At 35.8% G+C, this 23055-nt stretch overlaps 2 protein-coding genes across 2 annotated transcripts; both read left to right on the top strand.

The window, feature by feature from the left end:
- Positions 1-849: 849 nt before the first annotated feature.
- e2f7 (E2F transcription factor 7) lies at positions 850-11779 on the top strand. The gene is made up of 13 exons (XM_048154736.1): positions 850-1126; positions 1724-1822; positions 1911-2201; positions 2300-2450; positions 3677-3898; positions 7155-7313; positions 7405-7542; positions 7629-7799; positions 8028-8097; positions 8177-8471; positions 9273-9444; positions 9539-9861; positions 10595-11779. The coding sequence occupies exons 2-13, from the start codon at positions 1724-1726 to the stop codon at positions 10742-10744; spliced, it is 2241 nt and encodes a 746-aa protein (XP_048010693.1). The 5' UTR covers positions 850-1126; the 3' UTR covers positions 10745-11779.
- A 3234-nt stretch (positions 11780-15013) lies between these two features.
- csrp2 (cysteine and glycine-rich protein 2) lies at positions 15014-22274 on the top strand. The gene is made up of 6 exons (XM_048154815.1): positions 15014-15154; positions 16418-16539; positions 18820-18988; positions 19347-19476; positions 20930-21023; positions 22069-22274. Exons 2-6 carry the CDS (start codon positions 16428-16430, stop codon positions 22143-22145), a joined length of 582 nt encoding a protein of 193 aa, XP_048010772.1. The 5' UTR covers positions 15014-15154; positions 16418-16427; the 3' UTR covers positions 22146-22274.
- Positions 22275-23055: the final 781 nt, after the last annotated feature.

Raw genomic sequence — 23055 nt, 5'->3', positions numbered from 1 at the left:
TAAAGGTGTGGAACGACATGAGGGTGAGTAATAAATGACATTATTTTCATTTTGGGGTGAACTAACACTTTAACTGTCCATACATTGCACTTTAAAAAGAATCTTTTGAGGCTCTTGTTGGTGAATAGAATATATTTCAAAATAGTACAAGATTATTCTACAATATATGTGACATCAAATAAGCACAAAAGTAATCTAAATGTAATCCAAAAGTAGTCAGATTACATTACCAAAAGAGTTTATATTACTTTTCATGTAATTTGTAATCAGTAACTGATTTAAAAATCTTGTGTATATGTAAATTTACACATACCTTAGTTTTGAAGTTTAGTTTGTCTGTTTGAACGTATGATTTATATGACAGGTGACCTATCAACTTTAAATTTATTCGGTTTATAACGGTTCATTGGTTGCTTAGACGGCCAGATACATGATTTATTCATTTCTTAGATAGATTATTAAAACTATTCCTATAACTATAGCTTTGAAAACACCCTTCTGTGGGGGTAGTTAGTGGGTGTGGGGTATCCTCTCATATTACACTCCTTCCCGCGAGAAAGCCCTCAGTCGCGCCAAAACCCCACCTGTGTCACTCACCTTTGTTCATGCCTGAGCTTGTCATTAAAAGCTGCCATGAGACATTCGACATTTATATAATGGCAATTAATGATCTGTGATGATTAATTATGTCCCTGCTGAGTCACAGCTGAGCCTTAAAAACTTGAGGCGCGCTTGCTATAACCGTAGAAGCAGATGAGAGAAGAGCGCGCCTTCATCCCCGCCAACAAACCCCCACAGGCTTGGTCAGAACGACTCTCTGATTGGCTGCGATGGTCGCCCTGAGGAATTTCCTCCTCGTGCAGCCAATCACCGCCTGTTTATTGGCATAGCGCTGTCGTGATTGGCTGAGAGGGTGAAGTTCTTCAGAGCGCCAGAAAACAAGCTTTAGCGGGTGATTCATAGTCGCCTGACCAGCGGCGCGAACCAAATAAGAAGATTACAAGCTCAGATCTTCTGATTTACAGACAAAATTATGTTCTTATAAGGTGGAAAAAGAAGGATCAACTTTGCGCAGGATTTATTCACGCTTTTAGGATTTGTTTTACTCAAAGGACGGAAGTTTAAGGTAAGAATATAGTTAAATCTTCTATAAGACTTGCATGATATATAGCAAAAATAATGTAAATTAATTAAATTAAACTCAAGTCTGATTTTTACTGACAGACATTTTCAAATAAACAGAAAAAGAGATGATTTCTATGCTAGGATTGATATATTACATCATGCATATGCTTATGATTCTGATCTTCTGCAATATAATGCAAAACAATAATTGTGGCAATAATATAAATATAGGTTATTTATAAAAAAGTTTATTTCTTCTGAGAATCTGGTTTCGTTAGCAGGCAACTGATCTTTGCGCCAAAATCTTTCCACCACCATCAGATCCACTCATATGTTCCTTATTTAATGCACTAGTAGTATAATATGTGATATAATATCCAATATACTGATAATGTAATGCTACTTAGTAGTAGTATTTGGATAAATCACTTTTGGCAATACTTTCATTCATTAATAAGTTAAGAAACATCAAATTAATGCTTTACAGATAGTTGATCATGTAATAAATAAATATAAACTCTACCAGTGTTATCAATTATTCACTATTATTTACTAATAGTAATGTGTGTGTTATAACTGATTTAATTTTCCTTTTTAGATGGAGATGAAGTGTTTAACTTTAAAAGATTTGCTTAGTGTGAGGACACTAGTGAATAAGACAAGCTCGGATGATACCGGCAGCATGAATGACCATAAAGTAAGAAGATCTGAATGATGTTAACGTGTTATTTGTGTTTGTATCGTAATGCATCTCATTAGATGTTTAACTAATACCCTGATTTCAGGAGAACATCTGCATGGACAGAAGGAAAACCACCCCACTGAAGTGTGACTCAGCTGTGAACGGACATAGGAGAGTTTCCAGCCCTGATATCATTCATATAACCCCTATTAAACACACTGAGAGGGCCCATCCGGACCCCTGGACCCCAACAGCCAACCTGAAAATGCTGATCAGCGCCGCCAGCCCAGATATCCGCGACCGAGAGATGAAGAAAACCCTCTTCAGACCCATTGAGAATGAAGAGAAAGCTGTAGAGGAGGAGGAGGAGGAAGAACTCGATGACTCGTGTCAGGTACGCAGAGAATACGTGTAATAATATGTGCATTTACATTTTGATATTTAGCAGAAGCGAGTTTTAGTTTTATCTACGTCATTCTCTCTTCATTTCAGTATGAAGCTGTAGACGATCCTGAGAGGAGACCCAGTCGCAAACAGAAGAGTTTGGGGCTTTTGTGTCAGAAATTTCTGGCCTTGTACCCTGATTACCCTGAAAATTCGGAGAGCATCAATATTTCTCTGGATGAGGTGGCCTCATGCTTGGGTAAGAAAAAATAACTCCTAAACGTAATCAACCACATCATTTCTGTATAAAATAAGGTCTAATTTGTTAACTTTTAGTTAATGCATTGTCTAACATGAACTAACAATGAGCAATATATTTTAACACATTTTTCATCTCTGTTAATGTTAGTAAATATGTAGTTCATGTTAGTTTACGGTGCATTAACTAATGTTAACAAATGCAATCTTTGATTTTAATAATATATTAGTAGTGAATGTTAAAATTAACACTAACTAAAATTAATAAATGCTGTTCCTACGCAGTTTGGAAAAGTATGGAAAAATATTCAGTTTTCTAACATATAAAATCAAGAATTTCTAAAAATAAATTGTATCTTACAAGCAGAGTGTTTTCGTGGCAAAAGTTTAGAGATTGTCAAACGCATTTGAATAAATTCAAGGCGCACATTTTCATTACACAAAGCTCTTTGTCTTTTACCATAAGTGTGTCTCTTTTGAACTTCATTAATCGAATGTGCCACTCAAACCAGCAACAGATAAAGGAGCAAACGATCATCTAAATCAGACGGCACTTTGCTTTTTGGTGATCATTCATCATCAAACCACCATTACAGTATCAAACCGATGTGTCAGAGATGAACCGAGCAAACAATAGCCATCATTTCAACGTCTAGGTTAACTATAAACCCGATTTAGTCCGGCTATGAGTAACACTTCTAGCCAAAAGAACCTTGAATTCAGTTACGTGTCATGTTTCCCAAAATAACTTGCAAGGTATATGATATTCCATCATGTAAGCAAAGTCAACAGTGATTACAAGGTGTTTGGTTACATTTGGTCTAATAAATTTTCACTGACGGCCCTTATTTTAGCCTAAACATCAGGGCTGTGTTTGGACAGCTATTAGACGTCTTTTAAATGCAAAATTGCTTGCTGGGAATATATGCAGGTTATAAACTGTTTTAGGTTTGTTCTCTTCATGTAAGCGCATGTTATCACTTCGAGAAAACCAATGGGGGAAAAAATGAGAAAAAAAGAATATTTACTAATGTCTGTACTATATACCAAATGTGATGCTGTATGAACCATTTATGTTAAATATGGGTTTGTACATTTGAGTCTGAAAGAGTATTGTTCATTGTTCATCATCACTGAAAGAAACCCTGAGTATTGTTCATTGTTAGTTCATGTTATCTAAATGTAAAGTGTTTCCATAAACTGAACTGAACCGTTTCTGTGACGCAGGCGTTGAGAGGCGACGTATCTACGACATTGTGAATGTGCTGGAGTCTCTGATGCTGGTGAGCAGAATGGCGAAGAACCTGTACGTGTGGCACGGGCGCTCGCAGCTGCCGCAGACCCTGCAGGAACTCCATCGGGCGGGCCGAGAGCAGGGCTACCATCTGCAGATGGACCTGAGAGACGGAAGCAGCCCGTATGCCGCCCACCACATGCAAAACACACACGGTATGACACACACACATATTCCTCTAAAAGTATTTGGTTTGCATTTATCAAGAGTATGAGACACAAAAAAGGTAACGTCTGACTAGTTGATGCATGATGCATACCGACATTTGAATGATTCACCATATTGCACTTATACGGTTTATGTTGCTCCCTATTTGTTAAAAGCAAATAGTGACGGTTGGCTTGTTAACACCATTATTAGTGTCTCACCCTTGTGCTCCATTAATCAGCCACCCGTTAACAGCGTCTCGGGCATCACAACACTGGTTTCCAGGTCTTTGTGTTGATCACAGGTAATCCCATCACAGCGCAGGGACTCTTTGTTATAAATGTGCCACGCTCTCGCAGACAGGCTGAGGAGGGAAGATAATTATTCAGAGGGGAAGATGAAACTGCAGGTTTAGACATGTTTCCGTCTGCTGAGCTCTTGTAGGGGTCACCTGATTAAATCACATCACTGTTGACCTTTGCTTGGAGAAACTACATTCAATTCAGAACTTAAGCAGAAATGGTATTAGAATATATATTAGGCAAGGCAATTTTATTTGTATAGCACATTTTATACACAATGGTAATTCAAAGCGCTTTACATAAAGAAGAAGAATAAAAATAGAACATAAGCAATAGAAATAAGAGTAAAAACAGAATTTTGCTATCTGGATGAAAAATTATTATTATTACGATATACAAATATTTAAAAAATAAATAAAGTAAATTAGTATGCCATGAACAATTTTGTGCCCAAAATATTGTAATAACATAATACTTACAATATTTAAGTTATTTTATTCCTGACATTTTAAATCTACATTGTTTGTCTGTTGTTTAAAAAATACTTTTTACAAGTAGGGCTGTCAAAATGGCTGAAAAACTACATTGAAATTTTATACTTAAATATTACTAATATTCAAATTATATTTAAATTTAAAAGGCATCATTTCAGTTAGAGGAAAAAAGCTTTTGGCTTGTCTCTTGAGGGCGCAATGATGCGCAAATGAAAATCAATGCACTGCATTTAATTGTTTATTCAAAGCATTGAAATAACATGACTGTATGTAACTGTCTTTAAAAAAATTGCATAAACTAATGTTTATCACTCAAATATAATTTTGTAAATTGCATAAACAATTATGAACATAATTGCATCATGTATTAATTCATAGTTTAATATAAAGAGCCGAAGTGCTGATCACACATGATGAGTACTTTTTTTTTTTTTTTTTTTTTTTGCATTTAAAAACATGAGATGCAATGGAATGGAAAAAAAAAAAGTCTCGACATAAATATTCGGCTCTCTTGTGCGAGACACGAGTGCAATGGTCAAAGATGTCTGTCTAGCGCATGTTTACCTGGATAGGCTAACAAAAACATTAAAACTTGACAATGACATCATCACATCTCAATAAGGCTGCCTGATGCACACCTAAAATTTGAATGCACCGTTTTTGCATTCAAATGTGGATTTTTATTTTAAAGGTGCCCTAGATTCAAAAATTTATTTTACCTCGGCATAGTTAAATAACAAGAGTTCAGTACATGGAAATGACATACAGTGAGTCTCAAACTCCATTGTTTCCTCCTTCTTATATAAATCTCATTTGTTTAAAAGACCTCCGAAGAACAGGCGAATCTCAACATAACACCGACTGTTATGTAACAGTCGGGGTGTACGCCCCCAATATTTGCATATGCCAGCCCATGTTCCCAACATTATGAAAGGCATTAGACAAGGGCAGCCAGTATTAACGTCTGGATGTGCACAACCAAATCGACAGACTAGGTAAGCAAGCAAGAACAACAGCGAAAAATGGCAGATGGAGCAATAATAACTTACATGATTCATGATAACATGATATTTTTAGTGATATTTGTAAATTGGCTTTCTAAATGTTTCGTTAGCATGTTGCTAATGTACTGTTAAATGTGGTTAAAGTTATCATCGTTTCTTACTGTATTCATGGAGACAAGAGCCGTCGCTATTTTCATTTTTTAAACACTTGGAGTCTGTATAATTCATAAACACAACTTCATTCTTTATAAATCTCTCCAACAGTGTGTAATGTTAGCTTTAGCCACGGAGCACTATCAAACTCATTCAGAATCAAATGTAAACATCAAAATAAACACTGTACTTACGCGATTAGACATGCTGCATGATGAACACTTTGTAAAGATCCATTTTGAGGGTTATATTAGCTGTGTGAACTTTTTTTTTATGCTGTTTAAGGCAAGCACGAGCTCTTGGGGCGTGGAGCACGAGATTTAAAGGGCCACACACCCTGAATCGGCTCATTTCTAATTATGCCCCAAAATAGGCAGTTAAAAAAATGAATTAAAAAAAAAATCTATGGGGTATTTTGAGCTGAAACTTCACAAACACATTCAATGGACACCTTAGACTTATATTACATCTTTTAAAAAAAAGTTCTAGGGCACCTTTAAATTCGTTGTATATTTGAATTTTAATTTGACAGCCCTACAATAAAGCACCAGTATATAATTTTACATGCTTCAAATTAAATTGTCATCATTTTTAAAATGTACATTAGAAAAAGCTCCGACATTTTCTGGTTCCATTATCAGTCGATGATGAAATAAAAGCCCCAAATATTTGCCAGTACGATATGATGACCAAATCGAAAAAATATATATATATTATGTATAATGACACTAAATATAATTGTTCAAATGGCTCAAGTCAGTATATATTTATTTGTTTGCTCAATGGCCAAGTGTTTAATTTCACATTGAGTGCATTTGAGCTTCTAAATGGATATCTTTGAGTTTGATGACTTGATAAAGAAATAAAGCCGTTTCACGTCCTGCTGTCCTCGTCTGGAACCTCTAATGTGGTTATTGTGTTTGCTGGCTTCTTTTCCCGTGTGGCCGCTGTCGCTAAGCAACGGCTTTCCTTCCTAACAAAAGCTTATTACTGTCCCGTCATGAGGGCAGGAGTCACTCGACCAGCCAATTCACCAACCAATGATGCCATTCCTCATACCCACTATCTGATTTTCTCCTGCCAGTCACATCAAATTTATTCATTCATCCTTTATTCACGTCTTGCACCGTCTTTGTTTCAGCGCCAGAAAAGAAGCATCATTTCGCATTCAAATTCCTCTTGTTATCAAGAACCATTTCACTGTGTCTTAAGTTGCTGTGTGGTTCTCTGAAGAGCTTTATTTTAAAGAGCGAAATGACAATTTTCACATGTTTTCCAGTGTTGTAATCGTGGTTCATCTCTTTCATATAGCGGCTTCCAGCAGACGGAAGGATAAATCGCTTCGCATCATGAGCCAGAAGTTTGTCATGCTGTTCCTGGTGTCCAAAACACAGACCGTTACACTCGATACGGCTGCTAAGATTTTGATTGAGGAGGGTCAGGATGAGTCCAACCACAGCAAGTATAAAAGTAAGACGTCAGTCATTTTGAACTATACGGAAGAGCATATTTTGTATTTTTATTGATTAAGTGTAGCTCACAATCTCTTTCGTTTGTTTAGCTAAGGTACGACGCTTGTATGATATCGCGAATGTCCTGACCAGCCTGAATCTGATCAAGAAACTTCACGTGAGAGAAGAAAAGAGCCGTAAACCCGTCTTCAAATGGATCGGACCTGCCAATTTCCACAGCAGCAGCGGTAAGTCCTGTTTATAAACTTGAAAAATAAGCCTCTTCAGTATGATTATTGTGATTATCTGTTGCATGTCTTTTTATTTATTTAAGATTCAGATGATTTGAGGCTCTCAGAAGCTCAGATCAGTACCTCCGTCACAGGCACCGGGGAACGACGGGAGAAGATGACCCGTCACGCCTCCTTTCAGGTCATTCCAGCCCCTCCTGTCAATCAAAGACTGATAAGCTCCGCCCCCAGCACACCTCACAGACATTCCACAGGTGAGAACTGAATAGCATTTTACATTTATTCATTTAGCAGACACTTTTATACAAAGCGACTTAGAATAGAGGAACAAAAGCAAGAGCCAACAATATTCGTAAGATATTACCGCCAGGTTTATTAGATAACTAGATTAGGAAACGAGCTAGAGAAATGCAGAGAAGATTCAATAATGATGGTGAAGTAACTGAAGTTTAATGCGATGTTTTTCATGGTTGTGTTGTCAGACGAGCCGGTGGATTACTCCAGGAAGAGTGTGAACAACAGTGCAGTGTGTCAACTGCAGTTTGGAGACAGGTGAGTCCACTTTACTTTTTAAGTTTTAGTTAACAATAACAGCACTGATCACTAACTACTGTGTTCTGGATATTTGCAGTGGAAGCCCTGTAGTGTCTTCTACCGGACTGGCAGTGCCTCTTCATGCTGACGTACCGTATGCGTCACTGCCCGTTTCAGCCCAGTTCGCTCCTCATTCGTTAGCGTACCTGTCCGGTCTGTCACAAACACCCGTGCTCATGGTGTACAGCGGACACATACCCGAGGGCATCAACCAGAGGTCACCCGTCTCAGGCCACAGGGAGGGAAATCCAAAGAGAGAGAGACAGGAGGAAGAGGAAGATGATCAGGCAGCTAAACGAGGCAAACGCTCTACGTCCACAGAAAGTGAAACAGTGAGCCTGATTAAATCTTACATACATGTATTCATCCACATCAATATGCATATACATATTTTAACGGATTAAAATGTTCTGTTTTAGCATAGTAAAATGTTCTGAGTTATTTTATTTAAAATATTTTAATTTAATAATAACATTTTATTTGTATAGCACCTGTCATACACCAAATGCAGCTGAGAATATAAAAACAGAATAACAAAAATGGAAAAAAAAAAAAAAAACACATTTAAAAAGACAAAAAACTAAAGTTAAAAAAAAAATGTAATTAAAGCTTTTATACAAATAATATATTTTTAATAAATTGAAGTATTTGACAAAATAATACAGAACAGTTTAATATTAAAAATATATATATTTAAAAAATTATTAAAATGTTCTGTGTGTCATTTTATCTAAAATACTTGAATTTGGTAATAACTTTTGTGTTGCAACTTTTATGCACAAAATGTTGCTCAGGTTTAAAAACAGCTGAACAAAAATAAATAACAAAAAAAACAATTAAAGAAAATAATAATGAAAAATGTAATGCAATAAAATAATAAATTATGTAAAATCTGAATAATTAGGCTGTTTGCAATAAAATGAGATCAATGTCAGCTCATTTCATGTGATATATATATATATATATACACACACACACACACACACACACACACACACACACACACACAGGAACAGGTTTTACCATGGTGAAATCACTATAATGCACAGCCTTGAGTGGCTTTTTTCTTAAACGGCACTATTATGATTATGAAAGCTATAATTTGATCTCTAACACATGTGAATGTCTCATAGGGTGAGACTGAGAGTTTGAGCTCCAGTGCCAGAAGGTCTCCGATCTGCTCTCGAGAAGGTTCTCCATGGGACGAGGCCTCGATTGGGCCCGTGAATGAGGAAGACGCCAGAACATCCAGTCCCAAAGACGCCCTCCTGTCCTCTCATTACCTCTATGTTCCGAACACAGCAGGTACATGAAAACCTGAGTGTCTACGACCACCAGTTGATATCAAACTTTCAGTTTGCACGCTCATTCTAACGTTTTATTTTACTGTTTTCTGTAGGTCTGAACGGTTTGAACTTCCTCATGCCAGCGGGACATACACAAGGTGGTGTGCCAGCTGTAGCTATGCCGTATTTTTTGGTGCCTTCGCCGCTCATAGCGGGTACGATGCCCACCTCCAGCGCTGAGGGGGCTGCCAGCAGCGGTTTGAGTTTCAGCATGCCCACCATGTTGTCACCAGCCTCGTTTGTGATGGCAGGAGGGGCATTTAATGTGGCTGAAACACTGAGCAGCCCTGAGCATCATGGGCACAGAATACCAGTGGCCACATTCTCACCACAGGGACCACGAGTACAAGAGAGCCCTCAGCCCGCACAAACACAGGTCAGTGTACTGTGTACTGTTTGTAGTGATGCGCCAAAAATTAATATTCCGTTTCAGCCGAAAATGTTTAGGAAAGCCTGAATGTTTGCCGAAAACCAGGTAATTATCATGATATTTTTAGTGATATTTGTAAACTGTCTTTCTAAATGTTTCGTTAGCATGTTGCTAATGTACTGTTAAATGTGGTTAAAGTTACCATCGTTTCTTACTGTATTCACGGAGACAAGAGCCGTCGCTATTTTCATTATTAAACACTTGCAGTCTGTATAATGCATAAACACAACTTCATTCTTTATAAATCTCTCCAACAGTGTAGCATTAGCCCGTTAGCCACGGAGCACAGCCTCAAATTCATTCAGAATCAATGTAAACAATAGTATACAATACTCACATAATCCGACGCATGCATGACGAACACTTTGTAAAGATCCATTTGAGGGTTATATTAGCTGTGTAAACTTTGTTTATGCACTGTTCAAGGCAAGCGCGAGCTCCGTGGGCGTGGAGCACGAGAATTAAAGGGCCAGCAGCCCTGAATCGGCTCATTTATAATGATGCCCCAAAATAGGCAGTTAAAAAAATGAATTAAAAAAAAATCTATGGGGTATTTTGAGCTGAAACTTCACAAACACATTCAGGGGACACCTTAGACTTATATTACATCTTTTAAAAAAATGTTCTAGGGCACCTTTAAAATTTATATTTTAAATATAATTTTTTTCTGCTATTTCAGACTCCTGTGACACCAAAGGAAGCAGCGCTGGGGTCCAAATCTTTCTTTGAGACACCTGGAGCTTTTGGGTCTCTCACCACCCAAACGGCGGCACGCAAAAGAGGCTCCGCCCAGAGGAGGCTGGACATCGGACACACCGCAGCCAATTAAATTAGCCGCTGCGTTTGTGTCATTGGTTTTCAGGCTTCTGTGTTGCTACAGTGCCAAAGACAGAAACAGCATTACACAGCAAAATTTTACTTGAATTATTTCTCATATATGAACATTTCTTGTTTACTAACATCAGAATAAGAGGATAACTACAGATCCTAAAGTTCCACTCAGGGTCTATAGTGTGATATTGGAGATAATTTGTTACACGCCCTTTTGTGGCTCAATTTGTTTTCCCCCTCACCATTTCGGATAGTATTTTGGAGTTTTTTAATATCCTACCAGTGTATTGCCTGATTTTGTTTACCATTATTATTTATTATAGTATTTCCAGAGGCTAAAATCATCAATCCAGCTCTAGCACTACGTATTTAAAAATGTGAAAATTAATTAAGTCTGGATCGGCCTCTGAGAGTAAACCACAGATTTGCGCCATACTATGTTCATTTGCGTTTAGTATTTCACTAATTCCCAGGTAAGAGAGTTTGTAAAAGTGCCATATCGGTGAAGCCGACATGCCTTAGAAATGTGTTTGTTACATGATGCCTTCGCCACTAAGAATGAATGAATAGAAAAGCGCATTTGGGGATAAACAACAAAATAGTGGTTGTAATTTTAAGATTGAGGTGCTAATGTCTGAAATGAATAGGAAACAAAGACATACTTGAATAACCAGTGAATATGATCTGCAATCACTGGAACAGTGGAATTATCACAGTACTGTACTGTTTAAAACAAAGTATGTTTATGTGTTAATTGTTCTTAGACTAGTAATAAATTATTTTTGGAACCGTACAGGAGTTACATTTGGTGTAATTCGTAAAGCTGTACGGTATTTGCAGTTATTCTACTGTAACTTATAGCGTTGATTATTTTTGTATGTTCATTTCTGTCTGTCAGTGTTTAAATGTCTGTTGGATGTTTAAAGCTGCACTGATGAATTGTATGGTGCTTTTGTGTTTGTCAGATGTATCATTTTATGTATGGACACAGGTGTCCTACATGTAACACAAAATAAATATATGCAAAATGCAATGTTTGTTAAATCGCTTGCATTATAATTAAGTTGATTTCTAATAGGAAAGTGTACAGCACAGGTGGACTTAATTTTGTGTGACCACAAGATGGCAGCATATATAAAGACTGATGTGCAACATTGATTTCCCATTAAGCATCTCGAATACAAAGGCCAAAATCTTTCCTGATAATTTGCTCTCTGAGATTATGATATTAAAACACAATCACAATGTTTATTAATGCATCTGTATTTGGATGCAATCATAGCAGCTCACTGAATTGCTAATAATTGTCTTTAAAAAGGTTAAATTAGACCCAAAATGTCCTAAATGTAAAGGTACACTATGTAACTTTAGGCCCAAAACTGCATGCATTTGCAGAAGAATATTATTTTGGTTTGCTTTGGCTCTGCTTGAATGTGCAGATGAACATGACCCTTCATAGACAATGGGTTCATTTAAGAGGAGCAAAATCTGCACAGAACCGATCACCGTGAGATGCATGTCGGTGTCATGAGAAATCAAGGGGTCCATCAACTGTTTGGTTACCGACATTCTTCAAAATATCTTCTTTTGTGTTCAGCAGGAGAAAGAAATTCATACAGGTTTGGAACAACGTGAGGGTGAATAAATGCTTTAAGTTTTATACCCTTTATTGAAATCAGTAAGTGTGAGCATTAATAATAGTGAGCATGCATGTGGTCTGTATTAAAGGTTTTTAATTATCTAATCTACACCAACACAGGACACTGCTTGGCAACATGTCAATGCTCATTAATGCTGTTTACACACCAATACACCTGGAAACCCATTTTATATCACAATAAATCCTGTATAAACAGCAATAACTCGCATTTCACCATTTACAGGCCTGTAAACCTCAGCAACACAGTCGAGTTCTCAGAAATAATGTCTAAAACCAAAAATGACACAAAATCAATCAAACTTTGTGAATAAATAAGATTGAGATATTGAAAAGTGTGAATAAACTCTTTCAAATAGCCTTAAAGGTTCTTTATTGGCTTCAATAGCTCCATTAAGAACTTTGAACATCCATAGAATCATTTTATGAAAGGTTCTTTATAATGTTCTTCACACTAAAAAAAAATGTTTCTTTTAAGAACTGTTCACTGAAAGATTCTTTTGGAGAACCAAATTGGTTCTTCTATGACATCACTGCAGAAACCCTTATTTGGAATGTTTATTTTTTGAGAGTGTATGTATGTCACATGACAGTCTGTCTGAATGAGCTATCAACAACACTTCATTCCTCCAGAAGCTCCTCACGCAGCGTTGAAGGACTCACGTCAGAAACAGACACATGATGGAAACATAAATAAGCAAATCTTATGTGTAATTTCTCACACACGTGTCATCCCTCAGCCAGAGTCCAGTTTTACCATAAAAGGAGGAAGGACAGAGTGCTACATCTGTTTTTCATTCCCTCTTTCTTTCCAATATTGTGCCGTTCACTATAAATTCCTTCTAAAGGATATTTGGTGTTATGTGCATTCCAGCTGAAGGCCTGGATGAAGAAACTGGAAGAATCGACAGCCTATTGTGCTGCGTGTCTTATTTCACATAAAACTCCAAAATATCAAATTATGCAGTACTTTTGTTCTCATTTTTAACACAAGATCTATTGTTTTATTATTTGAAACTAATGCTTCTTTTTTGTGCTTGAAAAGCATTTCAATTAAATGACACTTGACTGGATATTTTATGTTATTTAGTGTCATTTAGGTTTTTAAAAGTGTAATTTTTGGGTTCAAAGATGAGTACAGCATGTAACGAAAATGTTCTATGAACATTTTTCTAACGTTCTCATTGAGTTCTCATTGAGAAAACATTATGAAAGTTCTCAAAACATTGTTTTTTAAAAAATATTTTAAAAACATTTTATCTTGGTTATGTGAACGTTACTGAAAAAAAAAATGTTCTCATTTTGGGAGTATTATGGGAACTTTACTTTTGAATGTTCTCTAAACCATAATTAATGATGCCTGTCTGTGTGAATCATCAACATTATTCATTTCAAATTGGCCCTTTTAACCCTCATGCACTGTTCGATTTCTGGTGACTGCCCGTATGGACCGGGTCATATTGACCCTAACTGGATTACAATTCCCCAAAAATCACACTATAAAAAAAAAAAACATACAATCATGTTTAAATAATTAACTATTAATATCAATACCTTTCAGACATTACAAAGAATAAATATCTGAATTTATGATTTATTAAAATTAAAATTTTATTTTAATTTTGATTTATTATTTTTTAAGTTTGAACTAAATTGTCATATACAATATGCTAGTGCAAGTATATAACATTTAGTACAAACTTTGACCTGTGGAGGGCAGTAATACACTTAGCAGCATCTACACTGCCGGAATTCTAATAAAGAAGAAGAAGAAGAGAGCTAGTTCAAGATGAGCATTTATGGTTAAAATGTATAAAATAAAAAAAAAAAAAAATTGAAAATGAGCAATGGTTTCGCTAGATAAGACCCTTATTCCTCGTCTGGTATCGTTTAAAGCTCTTTGAAGCTGCACTAAAACTGTCATTTTGACCTTCAACTGTTTGGAGGCCATTGAAATCCACTATAAGGAGAAAAATCCTGGAATGTTTTCATCAAAAATCTTAAAGGGTTAGTTCACCCAAAAATGAAAATTATGTCATTAATGAGTCACCCTCATGACCTCCGTTCATCTTCGGAACACAGTTGAAGATATTTTAGATTTAGTCCGGGAGCTTTCTGTTCCTCTATTGAAAATGTATGTATGGTAGACTGTCAATGTCCAGAAAGGTAATAAAAACATCATCAAAGTAGTCCATGTGACATCAGTGGGTTAGTTAGAATTTTTTGAAGCATCGAAAATACATTTTGGTCCAAAAATAACAAAAACTACGACTTTATTCAGCATTGAATTCTCTTCCGGAACCCTTTCCATTGAATTTTCATTTTTGGGTGAACTAACCCTTTAATTTCTTTTTGACTGAAGAAAGAAAGACATGAACATCTTGGATGACATGGGGGTGAGTAAATTATCAGGAAATTTTAATTTGAAAGTGAACTAATCCTTTAATATAAACTCAGTCTTTATGTCTCTGCTGAACAAAGACAGTTTTATAGTGTATAAATACAGGACGGAATATTTTAATTTCGAAAAAGAAAGTAAATATTTACAAAAGATGAAGTGTTCAAACATTAGTTTTACACGACAGCGTAAAGCGCGCGTCATCAGTGTGTGTGTGTGTGTGTGTGTGTTATTTAAACCACTCCTCCCCCTCCACGGTGATTTCGTGATGACATTCCAGCCTGTTTGCTGAAGTTCGTTCACACACACTGGAGCAGTTTGGGAATCCGCTGGGAAACACACGTGAAGCTCAGGTAGGACCGTTTTTAAACAGCATCATATATAGGCTAAAGTGTCTCTGTGAGAAACTGTTTTTAATTAGGACCAATAATATTGAACCGTGTTTATTCTTCTGATGATTTAATTAAATTTCCAAAGGTTTGATTAAAAGTCAGGAAACGCCACTAAACATTAAAGTGTTTTTGGATACGATTTTAGTTCAGCATGTATTTAAAATTCACATTAGCTTTCTTCGTTATACTTAAAACTGACAATATTTGACAAAAGAAGCACTCCTATTTATATTTTTTGCGTGTTTATTATTTATTCATGTTTAATATTTTCATTTATTATCTATCTTTTAGCACTTACCTATTAATAATAACGTATTCAATAACTGTTTAATATTTGCGTGGATAAAATGTGCATAAATATGCAAACTTTGCTCATTGATAAAGATGCAATTTGCATGATTGGTGAAATTAATTTTCTTAAACTATTCTTTTTACTGTTATATAACTACCTATCATTCTCATTTACCATTATTGTAGGGTTCAAATTCATTGATGTTATGATGCTTTCTGTAATGTCCTCAGACTCACACAAGTGCAGATCTAGACATGGTTATTTGGACAATGTTGTTTTGAAACTCCTGAGGCTTTCAAGCATCTGATTGTCTTCTGTCCTCTCATGTCTGGACATGTGTAATCACTACTTTAATGCTTCATTTGAGTCAAGCCATGAGAAACACATTTATAACACATTAGTTGTGATGTCATTTTACTGAGAACTGCTCATGTTTTCCTGGAGAGCTGAAGTGACGAATGCATTTTATGAGCGCTCAGCGTTTTTTATTTGAATATTGTTGGAGAGGACTGATATCATTTATTTGACTGAACAATGATCCTTTGAAATGTCTGACTGCTGCTGTTTTATTTTTATAAATGCCTTTCTTCATACTTCCAGACATTGTTACTGCAAAATATAGAACATTGTTTTGGTTTTGTGTTTGACTCTCCATTGTCCTGTAGCTCCTGGTGGTCTCGGTGTGTTTCGACGTCTACAGGGTGTTTACAGTCTGTAGCTTGTCTTTATTAGTCCAGACACATGCAATTGGTTTTTATGGAGGAATTTATGGCAAATTTAGTGCCCTGGTATGAGGTCATAAGTAGTGATACACACTCACTAACACTAATTCACGTTCACCTGGGCAGTTTCCCGAGGTTGACGGATGTGTTTCATCATGTCTTTTAAAGTTGCACTACTCAAGAGTTGGATGCATTTTTCTCTCTTCACAGTTTATTTATCATGCCAAACTGGGGTGGAGGAAACAAATGCGGCGCCTGCCACGGGACGGTGTACCATGCTGAAGAGGTCCAGTGTGATGGAAGGAGTTTTCACAAGTGCTGCTTCCTCTGTAGTAAGTAAAATATAGGTAAAACTCACCATAATGTGTCCAGGTTACATTTCATCCTAGGAAAAAAATAAAGAAATTATGTTTTGCATAACAAAAACAGCCTACACCGATCAGGCATAACATTATGAGTGCTGACAGGTGAAGTGAATAACACTGATTATCTCTTCATCACGGCTCCTGTTAGTGGGTGTGATATATTAGTCAGCAAGTGAACATTTTGTCCTCAAAGTTGATGTGTTAGAAGCAGGAAAAATGAGTGAGTTTGACAAGGGCCAAATGGGTCAGAGCATCACCAAAACTGCAGCTCTTGTGGGGTGTTCCCGGTCTGCAGTGGTCAGTATCTATCAAAAGTGGTCCAAGGAAGGAACAGTGGTGAACCGATGACAGGGTCATGGGCGGCCAAGGCTCATTGAGTGAACGTGTAGCTCAAATTGCTCAAGAAGTTAATGCTGGTTCTGATAGAAAGGTGTCAGAATACACAGTGCATCACAGTTTGTTGCGTATGGGGCCTCTGTGGCCTCTTTCAGCAGGATAATGCTCCTGCCACAAAGCAAAAATGGTTCAGGAATGGTTTGAGGAGCACAACAATGAGTTTGAGGTGTTGACTTGACCTCCAAATTCCCCAGATCTCAATATTTGCATATGCCAGCTCATGTTCAAGGCATTAGACAAGGGCAGCCAGTATTAACGTCTGGATCTGTGCACAGCTGAATCATCAGACTAGGTAAGCAAGCAAAGACAATAGCGAAAAATGGCAGATGGAGCAATAATAACTGACATGATCCATGATTACATGATATTTTTAGTGATATTTGTAAATTGTCTTTCTAAATGTTTCGTTAGCATGTTGCTAATGTACTGTTAAATGTGGTTAAAGTTACCATCGTTTCTTACTGTATTCACGGAGACAAGAGCCGTCGCTATTTTCATTTTTAAACACTTGCAGTCTGTGTAATCTTCATTCTTTATAAATCTCTCCAACAGTGTGTAATGTTAGCTTTAGCCACGGAGCACTATCAAACTCATTCAGAATCAAATGTAAACATCCAAGTAAATACTTTACTCACATGATCCGACGCATGCATGCAGTATGCATGACGAACATTTTGTAAAGATCCATTTGAGGGTTATATTAGCTGTGAACTTTGTTTATGCACTGTATAACTGCACTTATAGTCGAGAGCTCAGGAGGACAGGGAGCGAGAGATTTAAAGGGGCCGCAGCCTGAATTGGCGCATAGTTAATGATGCCCCAAAATAGGCAGTTAAAAAAATTAATTAAAAAAAATGTATGGGGTATTTTGAGCTGAAACTTCACAGACACATTCAGGGGACACCTTAGACTTATATTACATCTTGTAAAAAAACTGGTTCTAGGGCACCTTTAATATATAAATGATTATATAAATACTGCTGCAAAAAAATGCAATGTTTAAAATCCTTTAAATGGGATTAATTTTCTATGAGCAAAATATTATTTATTTTTTGAGGTTACATATGAACTGACCATATTTTTTCCCCTCATTACAACAATTAAAATTATGACTTAATTTGTCCTGCAGTGAACCATCTCAGATGTTGTTGTGAGATCTCACTATGCTTGAATGCACATGCTTCACATTAGTGCTCTGCTACCAAACAATCCAGCCCACATGAGTGGTGTTTACTTGCGGTAGGCCGCCACAAAAGCCATTCTGTTTAGAACAAGGCGATGATGAGTTAATGAGTTCTCTCTCTCTCTCTCTCTCTCTCTCTGCGTTTTCACCACATTTCCTCTATCACTTTGGATGTTTCTAGGATCTTGGTGGTCAAATGTGAGGTTTAACATGATGTTTAATGAGAAATAGTCCATGGTGTTTTGTTCAGCTGAATGAATAGTAAAGGGCGTTAACCTCCCTACTGTGGAATCATGTTTATCTCTCTTCGGGACAATATCCCACACTAAGCCAAAGTCTGCTGATGAAACAGTCAAAATCACATGATAAACATATTACTTGCATTCTAGCCTCTAATCCTGGAGTCAAAATAATAGATTATTAGTGGTGGCACAACTGTTATTACTGCTCATACTTTGAGCTAATGTTTTTTTAAGTCTCTAACCTGGAGAGAGATGTGTTATTCCTTTTTGTAAGCTTTTTTTTTTTTTTGCTTGGTGGATGATAAAAACAAACTGCTCAAAATACCTTGGAAACTGTATATCAGCGTTGTAGCATTGAGTTTTGCATGGGAAAGCACTTCTTATTTTCTTGAGAAAACATTAAAATCAGTGTTTTTCCTCCTGCAGTGGTCTGTAGAAAAGGGTTAGACAGCACCACACTGGCCATCCATGACCAGGAAATCTATTGCAAGTCCTGCTATGGTAAAAAGTACGGACCAAAGGGATACGGCTACGGTCAGGGAGCAGGAACGCTCAATATGGACCGCGGCGAGAGGCTGGGCATCAAACCTGAAGAGTGAGTGTTTTCATTTTTCATTGTTGGATATTGATATGGATAACAAATATGATGTGAATTCCATGGTATGTAAAGTATTATCTTTATGCATATGTGTTTTGGTTCGTATAATTGTGTGTAAGAGTTGTAGAGTATTTTATGAAGTCAATTTGTTCTAGTAGCAAATCCGCCCTCTCTAGTGTGCTCAAGCCTGCCGTCAGGTGATTATTGTTATGAAAGAATCTATTATGTAAGCAGAGCTCCTGTACAGACCCCAGGCGCCCTGTTCATACCCAGCCAACACAAAGCGGCCCATTCAGGGCCGCTCGTTAGGCTGAGCTCCAGAAAACAGCATCTGACCTCTCCGTCTCCTGCCCAGAACCCAAACTCACCGACCCACCACCAACCCAAACCCGTCCAAGTTTGCACAGAAGTTCGGCGGCTCAGAGAAGTGCGCACGCTGTGGAGAGTCTGTGTATGCGGCGGAGAAGGTGATGAGCGCTGGGAAGGTGAGCGGAGTCTGACCTGCACATCAAACACATTTAAATCAAAATCACATTTACATTCTTAACCCTTGTAATGCATTAAAAAACTGTATACACCCATTGCATTCCCAGTGGAATATAAGCTTATAAAACTCATAACTTAATATTTTTTAACTAAAACCAACTTCTCATTAATGGGCGCATTTGCACATTTTTTTATTTTTTTTTATTTTGAATGTTCCTCCTTTTTTTTTTTTTTTTTTACTATGATATTACTACATTAACCCCCTTTTTATTAATTAAAAATTAAATTAAAAATTAAAAAAAAATTTTAATTAAATTAATTTTTAATTTATATAATATATATATATAATATATACACTATATATACACACACTAATAAATATATTATTATAATATATGTATTATATATTATTGTCAAAATTTATTAGAAATAAATTATTTTATTTTTTATGTATTAAAATAAAAACTTTTTTAAAATTAAGAGAATTTTAATTCAATTAGGTGTCAGCTAATGGTCAATAAATATACAAGAAATAAAAATGAATATAAATACTGCTGCAAATATGCACTGATTAAAATCCTTTAAATGGGCTTTATTTTTTTTTAAGCAAAATAATAATAATTGTTTTACATTCTTACTGGTATCAATACACATTATAATGTAATAAAGATGATACAAAAATAATAGCATACTGTTCCCAATCCCACTGATGCTTAAATTGTTAAAAAAAAAAAATTAAAAGGAAATAATTTCAAATATTTTGAGACATGTAAATGGCAATTAGTTTCAATATTTGTTCTTAATACTTTAACATTCATTCTTTTTTAATGTATTAAAAAACTTTTTTAAAATGAAGAAAATTTTAATTTAACTATTAGTTGTTGCCAAATTGTCAATAAATATATATAAAAAAATGCTGCAAAAATGCAATGCTTAATCTTTTAAATGGGCTTTTTTTTTAAAGCAAAATAATAATAGTTTTACAATCTTACTGGTATCAATACACATTAATGTAAAAAAAAGTCAACGGCAATAATAGAAAACAATTCCCAATCCCACTGACGCTCAAGAGGAAATTATTTCAAATATTTAAAGGAGTGTTCTTGATTTATTTGTTGATCTAGATGTTTTTACGTAACTAATCGAATGGGAATCATAATTTCCCATAGTGTCAAGATGATATGCGTCACAGTGACATCACCTGTGTTATTCACTGGGTTCAGAAGTTCACTTCAAGTGTGTAGCGACACTTTCTTTACATCTTCATGAGGGTTTGCAGATGCTAGAGATCTACTGCCAAAAAAGCTTTTGTGGGAAGCATTTGGTCCAGTTTCTTTCTCAGTTTAATCACCAGGAAGTCATGAGTGCATGATGATGTCAGCTGCTTGTACTCCTCCTTTCTTTATCTGAGGTTCATGACGGCATGGTTTTCTTCTCGTGTCTCTCTTCCAGCCGTGGCATAAGAACTGCTTTCGCTGTGCCAAATGTGGGAAGAGTTTAGAGTCGACCACACAGACGGAGAAAGACGGAGAAATCTACTGCAAAGGTCAGCACTCGATTCTATTGCAATTTTAATTGGGCTTGACACTCCTGGTCTAAATGGGCAGTAGGTCACACATATTGAAAACAAACTGGATCATCATCATGACCAACTTTTCAAGCTCTTGAATGTGTCTCAGGGTTTTGAGGCCAGTGTTTGTTTGTTTGTCTGTCAGGACGGTTATGATAACAAAGCAACATCAAAACTAGAACCTGTATAACTAGATGACCAAGAAACTCTTGAAACACAAGACAGGAGTCAATCAAGAGTTCAAGTTTACACCGTGTCCACACCAGACGTGATGCAACTATGAGACAACAACACGCTTGAAATATAAAATGAATGCCTATTGCATAATAAACTGGAAACATATATTGGAAGCAAAAAACATAACATGGTATAAGCTAAGCTAGCAGGATAATCAGGTAGATGTATGCTATGCTAGTATATAAGCTAACTAAAAAAAAACAGTGAGAACGATAAATGCTTGAATAGATTGTTATATACTAGTATATGAACCATGTAATTTAAAAAGACATTAATGGTCATTATAATGCATTTTAAACTTTATAAATCATAATGTAATTTTGCAGTAATTATAATCAGAAATACTACCCATTAAATGTCTGTTGAACCAATGGGATCATTCATGGACCAGTGTTGCCAAATCTGCAGTTTTCCCTACTTTAAGACTGGTTGTTTTTCATGTCCGCGGGTTGAAGCGACCCCAAATAACATGATATTTAGCCCCCGGAATGCAAATTTTACAAGGGGAACCCTGCCAAAAACGCAGATTTTTACCCCCCGAAACACGATTGGGCTAGTTTTGAGTAACAATTGGGCTGGTTTTGTTGTAAAAACCTGGCAACCCTGGGGGGGGGACTTGATTTCTCACCACATCGGCACTCAAAACGAAATGCATAAGTCAAAATCATTAATATTACACCATTTAAACATTATTAAAAATACATACCGAGTTACTGAAACTGTAAAGACATAACATCTGCTTAACTACATTCATGCTTAATTTCTTCTTTGTTTCTTTTTTTAGCATGCTATGCAAAGAACTTCGGACCCAAAGGATTTGGATACGGTCAAGGAGCAGGAGCTCTGGTCCACGCTCAATGATAGTACTTCTCTTTACTGTTATTCAAGAGGTTGTTACTATTATTTCAAAAGAAGAAAATAATTTTGTTATATTTTCATGACATTTAACAGGGCTGGACAGTGCGATCATGTCACTCGCATTTGCGATTAGATTGAATATGTTCCGATTCTTTACTATTGTTCGGTAACACTTTACCATAAGGTTCCATTAGTTAACATTAATTAGCAATTAAAAATTCTTCTAAAGCATATATTAATCTTGGTTAATGTTTAATTTCATTCACTAATACATTATTAAAATCAAAAGTTGCATCTAATGGACCTGAGCTGACATGAACGAACAATGAACAGTTGTATTTTTGTTAACGTTAATGTAGTTATTGCTCATTGTTAGTTAAATAATGCATTAACTAATGGAACCTTATTGTAAAATGTTACCTTATTTTGCTTGTAAATGTATCCTTGTATCCCTTTATTATGGTAAAAAAAAATTGATAAATTTGCATTGCAAATTCTCATTACATAATGTAAAAACATTGATATTTAAATTGTTTTATTGTTGTTTTATTAAATACTTCATATTATTATAAATGATTTTATATATAAAATATTTTTAAATTAAAATTACTTTATTACAGTAATGAGAATTTATGAAAATGTCACAATCCCAATGTTTATTAATAAAGTCCTAAAAATAAGGTCAATTTTCTTTATTTAAGATATTCTATTTCTTAATTGTTCATATAGTTTATAAATTGTTTAAAAATCAATTTTGTTATATATATATATATATATATATATATAAACTGAAAATAAAAGACAAAAGTCCTAAAAATAAGGTTAATTTCCTTTATGCAAAATATTTTTTTTTTTCACCTTTTACTGGGTATTAATAGTTCATAGAGTGGTACATTTTACAAGCATCTAAACA

Source organism: Megalobrama amblycephala, linkage group LG14 (assembly GCF_018812025.1).
Source record: "Megalobrama amblycephala isolate DHTTF-2021 linkage group LG14, ASM1881202v1, whole genome shotgun sequence".
In the NCBI taxonomy this organism is placed as follows: Eukaryota; Metazoa; Chordata; class Actinopteri; order Cypriniformes; family Xenocyprididae; genus Megalobrama; species Megalobrama amblycephala.
This window is presented reverse-complemented; position numbering and strand designations above follow the sequence as displayed.